Source organism: Paroedura picta, chromosome 4 (genome assembly GCF_049243985.1).
Source record: "Paroedura picta isolate Pp20150507F chromosome 4, Ppicta_v3.0, whole genome shotgun sequence".
Classification (NCBI taxonomy): Eukaryota; Metazoa; Chordata; class Lepidosauria; order Squamata; family Gekkonidae; genus Paroedura; species Paroedura picta.
In genome coordinates, this window is record NC_135372.1 from 110,369,259 (window position 1) to 110,384,562 (window position 15,304).

Below are 15,304 nucleotides of genomic sequence, written 5' to 3' on the forward strand. Positions count from 1 at the left end.
GTGGGCTGATGAGCAGTCTGGTGAAAAACCATCTCCTTGTTTATGAGGCTACCTGGCAGGGGGTTCAGCATCCCTGTCTGTATCGTAATGCATTTTGGAGTACTTGTCTGGCAGTGAACTTGACCTAAAGGAATGGACTCAAATGTGCTTCAAACTTTTCAGCAGTAGTCTCATACTTCCAATCCACATGTCTCTGGCAGTGCTGATAAATTATTATTCAGTAGGGCCATTGCCAGGAAATTTATTTTAATTCAGCCCCATCAGGATATGTAACTGGAAGGGAAAGGACTCATAAATGCTTTTAGTGTAGAGAGAGAGAAAGAAACTGATTTGATTATTTTGATGTTTGTCAGGAAAAAAACAGTTAGGAGCTACTGGACTCTAAATTTGCTATGTTGTAATTTAACCTTTTGCCTGTCTTTATCTTAGCCTTTTTCTAATGTTATAAAAAGGCTGAATGTCATGGATTGTCAGATTAATTTGAAACCTTGACAGCTGATTCAGGCTCATATGGACAGCAAGATCAATCCCTAATGTCACAGATGTCATTGGGGCTGACAAGCACATGAGGGGATCTAAAAGTGATATAAATGTCATATAGACTGTTTGCGCACTGGGAACTTCACTGCCCCAGCTCCTGTGCAGGAGAACAAATTGGGGGCAGATGAGGCACACCGGGCCAAATGCTACCCTGTGTGGGTGCAGGAAGAGGTGTGGCAACCTGCCATGACTAAAACTCCAGCCTGCAGCCCGGCATGAATCCTCCAGTGCCTAAACGGTCAAAGAGTAGAAATTACGAGAGGCCAGGTACTAAAAGTTATTTGTGGATCTCGATGGGAAGTGCCACAGGTGGCTTCAGTAAATTAGACACAGGTCCTCTGTGGTGAATTCCTAGACAGATCAGTTGACTAATAGGTTAGGAGGCATAAATCAACTCCTGAGAAAGAGGGAGACAATGCTTTTTGTTGTCCAGTTTCAACTGGGGCAACTCCAAGTCCTTAAAGCAAAGCTAGTGGCAGGGAACGATTTTCTGCCTTGGACATAAGTGAAGGCCAGCAGGCTCCTGTCAATCTCTTTTATTGGCAGATCAGATATCCTCCAAGGGGCCGTCTGTGACATGTTTATCTTCAGGACACTGAATGAATAATCTTTCATTACCTTAGACTAGTCATGTGCTTTTTAGGTTCATTCAGCATATTATTTGAGGCACATCTCATTTTGCATTCTGTAGCTTTGAACGTCTCTCTTTTCATCTAGTGGAATTTGTGTGTGTGTGGTTTGAGGAGAATATGCCCAGTTTGTGGGCCTCTGCTGATTAGGCCTGGGAGGGAAAAGTGCACAGTGAGAACACACAGTGCATGACTTGCGCCAGGAGGCTAAGTGATGACATCTTTATGCCCTGTGGGGCCCTATTCTGTACCCAGCAGTTCCATAAAGATCTTGGACAACACTCCTTAGTGCAAAGGAGCTAGAGGTAGTTGGGGCAAAGTTTCTTGGTATTCATGAAATGAATGCTTTGTACCCATCCAGAACTTCCTTATGTGAATGATTCCAGCCAGCCAATCAGGCGAGGGGCCAATCGCCTGACTGGCTGGAGCTCCAGCCCATCAGGAGGCACATGGCACCTCCCGACCTGCCACCCCCAATCACCACCCCTGTGGGGCCTCCACCCGGCCATCAACAGCATGCTGCCCGACAAACCGCACTGGCCAGGCCTCTGCGAGCCTGCTGCTGGCCCCCAGGATGGACCTGCCATGAGGCCTGCCTGCCTCCACGCCGGCACTGCCAGCTCCGCCAGCTCCAAGGTCCTGAACCGCCAGGACCTCGCCCAGGGAGGAGGAGCCTGCACTGAGGAGCGGTGGCCACCATCCAAGGGCAGCCCGACACGGAGCCTGTGGCCCCTCACTCCCCCCGCATGCACACCGAGCCATGGACCTGCTTGATTCCCGCCAGCCGCTGGCACTGCGCCAGTGTGCCCAGCCGCTTTCACGCCTAACAGTGGGCCCACGCTGAGGACTGGCTGCATAGCCGCTAACAGGCTGGCCTGCAGAAGGATCGTGCGGCCGCCAACTGCCCGCTAAGAACGAGGTAAAGGGTGCCTGCGCCGCCCCCACAACAGGAGCCTGAGGGTCAGGGGCTGTGGGGGGCCCTCCCTCGCCCCGCAGATTGCCTCCGCACACCCCCTAACACCCCCTAATACCACCACTGCCAAGCGCCTGCCAGCTGAGGCTTCACCGCGGGAAAGGCAGCAGGGCCGCCACGTCTCTGCTTTCTTCCTCACTGGGAACCCGGCCCTTGGGCCGGGAGGGCGGCGGGGGAGAAGGCTTCACGCCAGGGGAAGGGGAGGGACCCTGTTCCTTTCCCCGTGCCGAAGCTTGGGGCGGAGGAGGCTGGTGGCGCCAGGTTGGGGGGGGGCCCTGCCAGGTGGCCTGCTAGCGCATCTTTATTTCTGTCTCACTCTTCCATATTACTCAGGGCGGGTGGCAACAGTAACAACAACAGAGAGTTAACATTTAAAACAATTATTACCAATGCCTCCCCACAACTAAAATTCCCAAACAGGGGGTCCTTTGGCATGGAACTGATCTTCTAGTTCTGTTCCTCCTCCCATTAGTGAGGCCAACCTCTCTTGGTGGATGCTATTTTAGGCTTTGCCTATAAACTCGGAACTGATTTAGGTCCTAGAGGGCCCTGATCTGTCCTGGGAACACATTCCACCAGGATGGGTACAGGGCCGAAATACAGTCCCTGGTTGAGACCTCCGTTGGGCTAGAGACTCTGCGCAGATGTTGATCTGAAGATTTTAATGCTCTAGTGCTGTACAATAGTAGTAGGAGCATCAACATATCATTAAATTATATCCAACACCTTGATTTGTTGTCACAACTAAATTCATCCTTGATAAATATTTGGGCTTTATGTTTCACAAACAACAGCCTACTGCACAGAACCACTTTTGAAATTGAGAAAATAGGCCTGCTGAAGCCAGTTATTTGAGCTTGATTTAGAATCCTAGACTGTAGATGAGACAACAAACCATAGTTTGTCATTTCACAACTGCAGTTTTTTCAGGAACCCAGGGAGTCTGTAATCTCCAAGCATCATGAAAGCAGATGAGGGAGTGTGGAAGAATGCATGATCCTAAGCATGTCAGTTGCTCAGTCTTATAACCAATAAATCCTGGTTTGTTGGCAACATAAGCAACAGTCTCTCTCCCTGATGCTAACCATGAGAAAGATCAGTGTCACTGCCCATATGACTATATGGTTGTAACAACTATATGGTTGTTACTGTAACATGCATGTAACATTTAACAGTGATCTTAGCATCAGTGTGTAGAATACTGCTTCTTGCCTCTTTAGGCCAGGAGCAGAAGCCAGGAAAAAAGACACAGCTTAGATGCTATGGAAACAGAGGAGAGAATTTAAATACATCTGCCATGTGTTTTCATAGAATCATAGAATCATAGAGTTGGAAGGGGCCATACAGGCCATCTAGTCCAACCCCCTGCTCAACGCAGGATCAGCGCAAAGCATCCTAAAGCATCCAAGAAAAGTGTGTATCCAACCTTTGCTTGAAGACTGCCAGTGAGGGGGAGCTCACCACCTCCTTAGGCAGCCTATTCCACTGCTGAACTACTCTGACTGTGAAAAAGATGTTATTTTTGTAACATCTGATTCTGCTATAAGTCTACCTTAGACACATGGACACGCGAAGGCTTATGCTGAACTGGTGCACAAAAAAAAGAGGCTACACAGTGGTAAAAGCACATCAACTATCTTAGATCTCAACACATGCCCTATCTGTGGGACCGCTTACCTGCTTATGACCCCCACGGGGCACTCTACTCTGCAGGTATGAATTTGCTGGCTGTCGCCCGGCCTCAACTAGGGCCAGGGCTTTTTTATCCCTGGCCCCTACCTGGTGGAATGCGCTCCCGGAAGAGCTACGGGCCCTGTCGGATTTCTCAGCTGTCCACAGAGCCTGTAAGATGGAGCTCTTCCACCAGGCATATGGTTGAAGCCTTGGTGAGGTTCTGGAGTTTCCAATGGGGGAACCCTTAGTGTTGGTTAGTTCAGGACCCTCACTTCCAATGAGAGAGCTTTTGCTTGCAAGTTGGACAGGGGGTGGGAGTTAGAATGTCATCTTTTAATGTTAATGTTTAAGGGTTTTTTTGGGGTTGTACTGGTTTTTATCTTTTTACTGTGAACCGCCGTGAGTCAATTTGAGAGCGGTGGTATACAAATTCAAAAATAAATAAACAAATAAAATAAACAAATAAAATCAGAAGATCTTGTTGCTTGCAAAACTGAGAAAGGGCTCTTAAAGTCTGAAACAGCATGGCCAGTCTGTTCATCAGTGTTTCAGTTTTCGGCCTGGGCCTCAACCCGGTGGAATGAGCTCCTGGAAGAGCTGAGGGCCCAGCAGGAGCTTGTATGGTTCTGCAGGGCCTGTAAGGCATAGCTCTTCTGCCAGGTCTTTGGTTGTGCTCGGGGTGCAGGAGATCGGGGGTCCCTTCCACACTGAACACCTTCCTGTACTGGGATTGTCAACACCTCCAAATGTTATGGCTCCCAGAGGTGCTGTGGGAAGGAGGGGAGTGGGCGTGGTAGGACTTATTTGTGTGTGTGTGTGTGTGTGTGTGTGTGTATTGTCTCATCACTGGAGCGGTTTTTTGGTTTTATATGTAATTGCGGTTTTTATCATTTTATTGTAACCCACCACGAGATGCTGTGTGATAGCAGCGGGTAATAAATCCAAATAATAAATACATACATAAATACATAATTACATAAATAATGATATTGATAGATAATGATATTTTGAGATATTATTTACTCAGACTTTGTGCCATTACGTTGTCTTTCTCTTACGTTAAGCTGGATCAGTCAGGGTCAGTCAGGGATAGCATTCTTTGATTGGCAGCAGCTCTCCCATGTCTCAACCAGAAGTCTCCCACATTATCTTCTACCTGAGTCTTTTTTGAAACTGTGAGATAACCAGGGGTGGATCCTGGGGTCTGCTGCTTGCAAACAGATGTTCTGTTCCTGAGCCTCAGCACCCGAACTATGTCAGTCTCTCAAGCGGTACAGAACTCCTGTGGCTTTAAGGATACCAGGGTAAGGAGGCCAGAGAGAGGCAGCCTGCCAGTAGCACAACTGCAGAATTTTTAAAAAAACATGTCAATTTAAACAGCTTGTATATCCAGAGCGCTCTGTAACTTTACAGTAGCATCCAAACAAAGAGTTTTTGTATGGTAGAAGCAGAAGCACAAAACAGGACGGGCACTGAAGCAAACTTTCAGCAGAATGTTCAATTCCTCACCCCTGCTGGGTAAAGAAATGCAGACAGTCCTCGGCATTCCTGTGGGAGCAGTCCCATGGAGACTGCCCTTTCTCAGTGCCGTATTTGTTTACCATCAACACCAGTACCCTTTCCACACTGCCAGCTCTAGTAAAAATTATTTCCCGGCTAGCCTTGAGTATGTGCATGGATTTTACAAGGAACCTCTCATGCTGAGATTAGATGTGTGACCCCCGGGGGCACGTCAACATAAACAGCAGTCAGGTTTATGACTGACTGACTGTAGCATTGCCAACATGTGAGGAACCACAGCTTCCGTACGTGGCCACTTTTCAAGGATGAATTGGGTGAACAGTATGAATGACCTCACTGATCTTTGCCACCTCTTCATATAGTTATTTATAAAAGGTGCCTGAGCTCACATAGCTGCTGCTTCAGCTTGGTACATGACCTTGGTATGTTTGGCTTTCTAGAAAGGTGTCAACGAGGTCAACAATAAGGATATCCCCTGGAATTAGAGATTTAGAAACTGCCTTGATCTCCTACAGCTCAGGAACTAGGTAGCAGAAAGATGTTACGAACAGTCTTCCCAAGACAGGGATTTTTCTTTCTACCTAGGAGGTTCTGTTCAGTAGGTCCAAGTGATAAGAAAAGAGGACTTCTATTAATGCTATGGCTCAAATGAGGGAGTTCAATCCCAGCAGCCGGCTCAAGGTTGACTCAGCCTTCCATCCTTCTGAGGTTGGTAAAATGAGTACTCAGCTTGCTGGGGGGTAAATGGTAATGACTGGGGAAGGCACTGGCAAACCACCCCGTATTGAGTCTGCCATGAAAACGCTAGAGGGCATCACCCCAAGGGTCAGACATAACTTGGTGCTTGCACAGGGTTTACTTGGTGCTTGCACAGGGTGCTTGCACTTTACCTTTATGTCAGCATGCTGTGAAACATAGATGGACTAATGCAGTGGTCCCCAACCTGCGGTCCGCGGCCCGGTGCCGGGCCGTGATGGCCAGGGCGCCAGGCCGCGGTTCCTTCTCCCCGCCCCCCCGCAGTAAAGAACTTCCCCGGGCCGCAAGCTTGCGGCCCGGGAAGCTTCCTACTGCGGGAGGGGGGGGGAGAGGGAATCAGGGCTGTGCTGTGCATGCGCACATGCGCGATGCACAGATGAAATCGCGCATGCGCAGCACTTTCGTGCATGTGCATACGCGTGAAGTGCCGCGCGCGTGATTTCGGCCACGCATCACGCATGTGCGCATGCGCAGCGCAGCCGCACATGCACGTGATGCGGCCACGGCTACGCATGCGCGTTGCGGCAGGGGCGCAAACGCGCGGTGCGGCAGTCCGCGCATGCGCGTTTGCGCCGCCGCCATGCAGGCAGCCGCGGCTTCCCCTCCCGGCCCCTCCGAGCCGCAAGCTAATCGGCCGCTAAAGTGGCCAATTAGCTTGCGGCTGGGCAAGCTTCTCTTCCCTCCCCTCCTGAAGTGAGAAGCTTGCCCGGCAAGACGCTAATCGGCTGCTTTGGCGGCCGATTTGCTCGCGGCCTGGCGAGCTTCTCGCTTGGGGGGGGGAGGGAAGGAGCCACAGCCGGCGCCGAGGCCTTTGCGGCCCGGCGGCGGGCCATGGCCCGCAGGTTGGGGACCACTGCTATACAGTATTGTTTTGGAAATCGGAATACAAAACTATGTACCCAGGCCTAGGTACAGATTGAATCCAGAGGATTCCACAAATGGAAGGAGAGAGGAGAGCATTTTTCACAATCATCCCTCCCAGTGCAGTCCTCCAACTCCTTCCTCATGTATTTCCAGGAGAAGATCTCCTGTTTGGGAGGATATTTCCAGCTGCAGTGGGAGGACGAAGGTGGGCAAGTCCTGCTATGCTGATGGAACCACCTTAAATCAGAGAAAATTTCCAGTGGTTTCTACCAGAATCCAGGGAGTATTCATAGGTCCTTGTTCTACTTCCATTTGGGCAACTTTTTTTTACAGGGCTTTCATTTAAATTTTCTCACAGGATTCTAATGTGAGATTCCATGGCATTCAAAGGGCATCTTTACATGAAGGCCTATTTTGTTTTCCAGAGAGCCAGCATAGTGTAGTGGTTAAGAGCAGTGGACTCTAAACTGGTTTGATTCCCTACTTTTCCTCATAAATCTTGTGGGGTTACCTTGGGCTAGTCACAGTTCTCTCAGAACTCCCTCAGCCTCACTTACCTCACAAGATGCCTGCTATGAGGAAAGGAAGGGAAAGGAGATTGTAAGTCGTCTTGAGAGACCTCATGGTAGAGGAAAGTGGGGTATAAAAACCACTGTTCTTCTACCAAATTGTTGGAAGTGGTATGACAGAGCTATTATTAGACAAACTGACCTGAAATAGTGTCAGCAACTGCATCCACCCAGCTGCCCAAATCATGATTCAAGCAAAGGGAGGGTTGTTGTTCTAGCAGCATCTGATATTGGAGATGGGTCCGTGAAGCTGAGAGTCTGCTGTCTTCCGCATCTCAAGTAGTAGGGCTCCATTGGCTGTCTCCAGAGTGGCTACCGTGGCAGCAGGAAGTCAGGCGATGGATAAGCATCACACAGAGAAATCTTCTCCCTATCTTTCTTCACCTCCTATGCTCGTTTTTGGTGCATCCTCGCTTAACTATGTTCATAGTTGTACTCATGTTTTTGCTTGTTTATTGTATTCCACGGAAGAGTCAGGAATGTTAAGAATAGCCAGTGCTCAGAGAAAAAGTTTAAGAGCCCGTTCTCATAATGGCTGGACACAGCACTTACAGATCTTAGCATGTCAACTGCCTAGTTAAGACCAACTACCTGCATAAGTGCTATGGGGTGCAAATTTAATATCCCTGAATCCAATGCAATTGCAAAGAAAATCTAATGCTACACATGGATGGCCAGTGACGGTCATGCGAATTGGCTCACAGCCCAGCTACACAGTGCACTTCGGCCAGAGCGGGCATTCTAAATGGCTTGCAATAAACAGATAGTGTAAGCGTGCCTTTCATTAATTCAAGTTTCTCTTGTAATGCAAGACCTTGAAAGTATGCCGCTGGCCTGAGCTGCCTCAGAGCTTCTGAGTCGTCATGGAGGTATTCTCAGGCTCTCTGGCCCATCCTTTGCCGGCTTTAAAGAAGCGATGATAGCCGTTGGCCTGAGTGAGCCAGCTTTCTCTTCTACGTAACTCCACTGTCTTGTTTCTTTCCAGTTCCTTTGGACATTTCCAAGCAAAACAACATGCTGTTGCCTGTGGGTCATCAACAGGATCAGCTGTGAGCCCCAGGTTGAGACAAGGGCTGTGTTTGACCAGACTGTCTGTCACCAAGGTACTTGGCAATCATTATCAAACAACTTCATTCAGCAGCCTTGTAAATGCCCTCTGATCATCTCTTTAATCCTGTGCTATGAAAGGCTCCTACTAGGACCTTTAGGTACGGTGCATTGGAATTCTGGCAAATGGATGGGGCAGGAACAGGTGGCGGGCAATTTGATTTCTTGAACCTTTGAAATAATTGTCTCAAGTGTGTTTGAGTTTCCAGACTGTTACCTAAAAATGTCTTCATTCTGTTCACCCACTGATTTCTAATTGCTTTAAACCAGAATAGATAAGTCCTATCCTGATCATTTGCATATCTGTCTAGCCAAAGAAGCCTTCTTTCAACTTGAGTTTCTGTACCTTGAATGAAGGGTCACTGGAGTTGGTGGAAGCCTTCTTAGGTAAAGGTTTCCAGCATTGCTAATTGCAAGCTGTATGACCTCACTGCCCATTTGATCAACTGATAGTCTGCTGGGCTAATTGAAGAACAAATTACATCATGAATTGGAGTTCAAGCTAGCCTTGGATTCAGAACCAATGTTTGTTCAGTGACTGCTATGAATATGCATGCCCATCACCTCAATGATTGTGCTCTCAGAATGTGTGGGAAATTATTGATTATCTCTAACCACCTGGACATGTGTTCATCTCACTGTCCAGACTTTCAGTATCAGTTGACTCTCCTACATTGGTAGTCCTTTAGGCAGAATGATAAGGTCTCTGCTTGTATTTTATAAAACTAGATGATAACTAGTTGTATCAGTTGCTGTGCATGATTTGATGAAGCTCATGAAAGGAACATGGCAGTGTATAATCCAGGCTCTAGGCCAGACAGTGGGTTTCTGCACAGGCGTGTTGTAGTTTACAAAATGCATTTCTTTGACAACCTACAGTCTCTTGGTAAATGCCTGTCTGGACTTATTATTTGGTTGCCTTCAGAAAAAGATACAAAGGTCAGTTGAGTTATACATGCCAAGAACTTTGTCCGGAGAATAAAAGAGATTGGAAGCTGAGACCCAGTGTGATGTATTTATTTATTTATTTGTTTGTTATATTTATATATCACCCTCCCCAAAGGCTCAGGGCGGTTCACATAGAACAGAAAAAATACAGATATCTTAGATTAACAATAATGAATGAAGTGAAACAACAAGCAACATGGAACAGTAGAAAAATGTAGAAAACATTAAATTAACCAATACAGATAGCCCAGTGGGTTGAGTGGAATTATGGTGGGTGCCCTAGGAGGGGGCTCAGGAGCAGGGCCCTTGGGAAGTGATGGCACAGGTCAATTTCAACCAAATGCCTGGTGGAGGAGCTCCCTTTTGCAGGCCCTGCAGAACTGTTCAAGTAGTAGTTAAGAGTGTTGGACTACTATCTGGGAAACCTATTCAACTCCCCATTTGTGACATGAAAGCCTGATGGATGACTTTAGGCTAGCCACACTCTCTCAACCTAACTTACCTCACAGGGCTTTGTGAGGATAAATTTGAGGAGAGGGGCATAATACAAGCCACTTCGGGTCCCCATTGGGGAGAAAAGCAGCGTACAAATGAATTCAATAAATAAATGTTGTCCCTAGGGATAGTCTATTTTGGGACAGTTCTGAAATCCTGATCCTGTGAAAAGCTGCGAGGTGATATTTTGGTTCTCAAAACAAACTAGGAAGGGATGTCAAAGGTGGCACTGACAGCTTCATTAGAATCCATTGCATCATATCACTGCAGTGATGCTCTCTTGACTAGAGTCCAAGGTGTCCGCACCCGGCTGCGATAGCTCACTGTCCAGCCTCAGACAACCCAAGCGGTGCCTCCAGGGGAATCCAGTGCTTGTACCTGGCAAGGCTCCTCTTACATCATAAATGGTTACGTTAGATTCAAGCCGGCATTAAAGAGCAGGGTTGTAACCTCATCCATCCCTGCTCCAGATTGGCTTAGGATCTGTGCAGGAAATCAGAGATCACTAGGCCATCGTGAGGTCTCTGTGCTTTCCTACAAAGGCTAGTGGATAAGCATGTTTTTCTGATAATTGCCCACAATGTTTCCGTAGACTCATTGCCAAAATACTGGTGTGCCTGGGTCTCTTCGGCAACAGCTTAACAGGAACACTGCAGACAAATTAAGGTTATCTGGTGCCTCCAGGTGTGTCATATGAAAGCTTTGAAACAGATACAATAAATACACATGGCCAGTTTGGTTGCTTTTCTGTCCCCCACCCCTCTTATGGATCCTTAAATTGGAGAACTATTACTAAACTGATATTTAAAATTGAGCTCAAGAAACTGTGAAAGCTTTTAGGGTTTCAGTGACATTTTTTCCTTCCCCACAGCTGACCCATCTGGTGACAGATCAGTTGGTAAGGAGTGGAGTTCCAGCAGTGAGCATTTCGGTAAGGGCACCTGATCCCTGCCTCCTTTTCTTTTATGATACGATATCCTTCTGGGGAAGAAATAACCATGGGTGGAAGAGAGGAATTGGGGAGTTAAGTGTTGGGGCATGGAATCAAGCCATAAAGAGAAGTGCTGGGGCATACATAGGCCTTGGATCTGCCCTAAATTACCTTAGTCTTCTGCCTTCACAATATGATGTCAAATAATTAAGGGATTTTTAGTGGATATGTCTTCTTTATTTCAGGTGGTCATTCAATTAAAGGTAAATATAGTTGAATACTCGTACATTGTCTAAATATGCAGTTACCTTTTTAAGATGAGGATTCAGCTTAATAAATAAATGTTACCACTCTGTTTTCTTTTAAAAGCAACAAAATTGCAGACTTAAATGTCTAGCACCATCAGGGAATCAAACAATGTATCCACCCATATCCCTCATCAATTAATCTCTCCTTCAGTTTCGTTTTGCAAGATCACTTCATTCATTACATAGGAATGCATCATGCTCCAGCAATTCAGATGTGTTGCTTAATTGTAAACAAGCAATAAATCTGAGACAGGAGTGTGATGTCTGATAGCTAGGTGTGATAGGGCCACACAAAAATCTGAGTTTTGGTTCCAAGTTTGCAACTGGATTTGATTGGTGCACTCTAGTTGATAGTTCAAGAACTACTGGGAGATTATAAATATATAGGGCTATAGCTCAACAGTCTGTTCCACCTACACATTCCTCCAGTACCAGGAATATGCCAGAGGAGAAGCCTCTTGCTTTGGGGGAAGGCTCCTTGGACCCAAGGAACACAGCAGCAAAATAGGGCAGGCTGGGACCCAGCGTATGGATTGGATAAATATTGTTTGTCTTTGTTGCCTTTTTAAAAGCCTTTTGGAACCTGGAAGACAACGTTGAAAAATGTCAGTCAGGCTGGTATTGATACAGTGAAAGATGTTTTGGACTCAGGTTATGTCCCAGTGTTACATGGTGATTGTGCACTGGACTTGGAACAGCACTGCTGCATTTTATCTGGCGATACCATCATAGAGGTAAGAGATGGGGAAAAGGAGGGTACATTTCTGCACATAACTGTAATGAAATAAAGAACTGGAAGTTATCCCAAGGGTCATCAAGTATAACCCATTGTTTGCACAGGGCCAGAAATTCACAGCTACTTCCCCCCTCCACTCCCCCAGGGGCCCCTGCTTTAAGCCCAGAGAAAAGCAAAAAGCCCCCCAAATCCCTGGGCTAATCTGGGCATATAAGAAGGGGCCAGGAGAGCCAAGCACTAGCTCATTCCTTCCTACACTTCATTTCATGATCTGCCAAATGCATTGAATCAGCATTATTGTCAGATGGCCATCTCTGCTTACAAACCTCCAAAGGAGAGCTTTCCACATTCTTAAGAAGCCTGTTCCACTGATAAATTGTTCTGTCAGGACTTTATTTATAGTGTTTGGATGAATACTGTTGATTTAATTTCAACCCATTTATTTAATTTCAATATATATGCAAATAGCTTGAAGAAAACATCCCTGAGCTGCAATTAAGACTCTTTTCTGTGAGTCTTCTCTTTAGAATAGAGAAATGGTAATCTTTACAATAATTTCAATGAATTTCCAGATAGTAGGGTAAGGCACATGATAAATTATAAGAATGTTGCCCAATTAGAATGTGGGGCATGCCTAAGTGATAGGAACCCATACATTACATCCCTGGAAATTCCATTTGAAGAATATCAGGCAGTGGTCTTTTCCAGCCCTATTCTTTGAGGCCTTGGAGAGCTGCTACCAGTCTGATTAGATGTTGTTACACTAGGTGGTACTACATTAAATAGACAAATGGACTAACTCCCTGTGAAGCAAATTCATGTACTTCCATATTAAATGTTTCCTTTTACAGATTCTTGCTCAGAAATTCTCTCCCAGGCGAGTTGTATTTCTCACAGATGTGAGTGGAATATACAGCTGTCCACCGGACAAACCAGGTACACAATATTGAGTTGTATGTTTCAGAACTGTGTTTCAGTCTATTTACCTGTTGTTTCTTTTGAACAGCAACATTAAAAGATGGAAAGAGACCAGGTTTGTGTGATATTTTAAAAGGAAAGTATGATAAGAACCAAATCTTCTTCTTCTGTACAACAGGTTGACCCAAAGAAATCCATCTTGGGCCATTCTAGGATACAGTGGCTTATTCTGAAAGAACAGTCTGTAAGCCACAGGGTAAGAGATGAAGGTCTTGCTACCAAGGGCTTGTGCTTCTGACCTTGCCCAAGTTCTATAGTATCTGCAAGGGGAGGAAGAAAAGCCTGGCTCAGATGGAACTCAGCTGCCAACACAATCCTCCCCACCCTGGATGTTCAAAATCACAAAAGAACATATAAGAAAATTTGGGTCTCCTGATCCCTGGGCCTTTGTCTTAACCATTTTGAGTCATCATTTTTGCTAGGTGTCACAGGGAGATGTTCAGGTTATAAAGATTAATGTTGTTATTTCAAAATGCAGTGTTCTTTTTCTTCATTGTGAGCCTGTCTATGTTGTGTTCTAATGTGGTAATTTTGAATCATGTGTTTATTCTGGAACAGGTGCTAGACTTGTGAATTCCATTACTATTGGCCCTGATGGAAATATGGACCCACCAGTGGTCACATCTGTGCTCCCACATGATACCACTGGAGGTGTGTCCTTGAAGTTACAAGCTGCAGTAAATATAGTTTCCCAGAGTTATGGAGGCATTCCAGTTCTGATTTGCAAGCTGGACAGCGAAGCAGCTGAAAGGGCATGCTTGACTGGGGAACTGGGGGAAGGTGAAGGCACAAAGCTGTTCTTCAAGGATGTATGAAGACATCTCGACAAGAGCCTTAAATTAGGCAGAAGAAGAGTTTCATTGAGGCCATCTCTTTTGGCATGATTCAGTATTGTCAGATAGTTAGAATGTTGTACTAGGGAGATCCAGGTTTAAATCTCTGTTAAACACTGAAACTTACTGAGTGACTCGGGACCCATCTCTTAACCTAATTTCCCTAATTCTTTGTGGAGAGAAACTTACAGGCCACAGTATTGAGCCCCATGGAAGAAGAGAAAATTTAAAATGTGATTGACAGACATCAATGCTTATTTGGTGATTTCCACATCCTGACCATTTAAACTAAATTTAGACTCCATTGTTATTCCACTGTTAATACCTTTGGATTGAATCAAGTGACCAGTGTGTCAGTATAAATCATTATGGATCCTACAATGGAATTTTGCTTAATGTGTCATGTTATCCTTTGCTTTAGGGTTTGTTTGTTTAGACTTCTAGTTGGTTGTACAACCCTAATCCTCTTTCATTGTATATTGAATGTCCTATTCATCAACTGTATTTGCTCACTTTGTATATTCTGCCTTGAGTCCAAGCCAGAAAGGCAGACACTCAATCAATACCATGTTTTCTTAAGATATTTACCTGAGACACTGGAGCTTTCATAGCAATGGAGAATCTCACTGTCTTTTCCTGTATTGTTCTTGGTAAGTTGTAAAGGTTTTGTTGAAGACAGCAGAGTTTATTCAAATTCTGTGTTCACATATTCATGTTGAAAATAAAGATTTTTTAAAAAATCAAAATGTCATTAAATCTTGTGAAGTGAGAAGACGTGGGGGTGGAAACAGTGGAAGGAATGACTAGTTCAGAGGTGAAGTTGCCTAGATAGAGGAATGAAAGGTCAGACTCGGGCCTATAATGTGATAGGAGGAGGATGTGTGCCATCTCTCACTCTTTGAGGAATTGTTTCTTTGAGCAGGAATCCTTTTTAGCCTGTAATTGCTTTTGCTGTTGTAGCTACCATAGAGGAGGCGAGGAAATGGATGCACTTGGGGAAAGATTGACTAAAGTGACTGCAGATCTCAGGAAAGGAAGTATGAAATGTCAATGAGGAAAGCAGGACTGAATGTCTGACCTGTGAAGCTTCTCTCAAGAGTAACCCCTTTCCCTCTCGCCAAATTTTTAACTACATTACAGAAATTACAATTTAGATTTTTTTCTAGGGCTTTCTTAAAAGTTGAAATTCTCTTTAATGAGGCTCGAAGTAAGTGACAACAGATCAGAGCCATAAAGAATGGGCAGTATAAAAATCCAAATAAACAAACAAACAAATAAACAAACAAACAAATAAATGTTATGTGGACTGCACTGACTCTTCCATTTTCGGTGCCATATTGCATGAAAACCAGCACTAATTTGGACACACCCTGAAGCTACTCTAGGTGACTTGAATCATATGTGGCTCTTCTTTGGTTTTGATCTCAAGTAGTTGCCCCGAT

The 15,304-nt window shown here is 45.5% G+C and overlaps 1 protein-coding gene across 2 annotated transcripts in view; it reads left to right on the forward strand.

The window, feature by feature from the left end:
- The window catches only part of LOC143836138 (uncharacterized), a 45,394-nt gene extending 30,650 nt beyond the window's left edge, over positions 1 to 14,744 (forward strand). Inside the window, exons 2-7 of one of the 2 annotated variants that reach the window (XM_077335011.1) lie at positions 8,512 to 8,629; positions 10,948 to 11,007; positions 11,253 to 11,270; positions 11,888 to 12,049; positions 12,903 to 12,987; positions 13,148 to 13,741. In XM_077335011.1, the coding sequence (XP_077191126.1) occupies positions 8,512 to 8,629; positions 10,948 to 11,007; positions 11,253 to 11,270; positions 11,888 to 12,049; positions 12,903 to 12,987; positions 13,148 to 13,152 (448 nt within the window). In that variant the 3' untranslated portion in view covers positions 13,153 to 13,741. Of the gene's footprint in view, positions 1 to 8,511; positions 8,630 to 10,947; positions 11,008 to 11,252; positions 11,271 to 11,887; positions 12,050 to 12,902; positions 12,988 to 13,147 lie in introns of both variants that reach the window. The other variant, XM_077335010.1, reaches the window with a different exon arrangement.
- Positions 14,745 to 15,304: the final 560 nt, after the last annotated feature.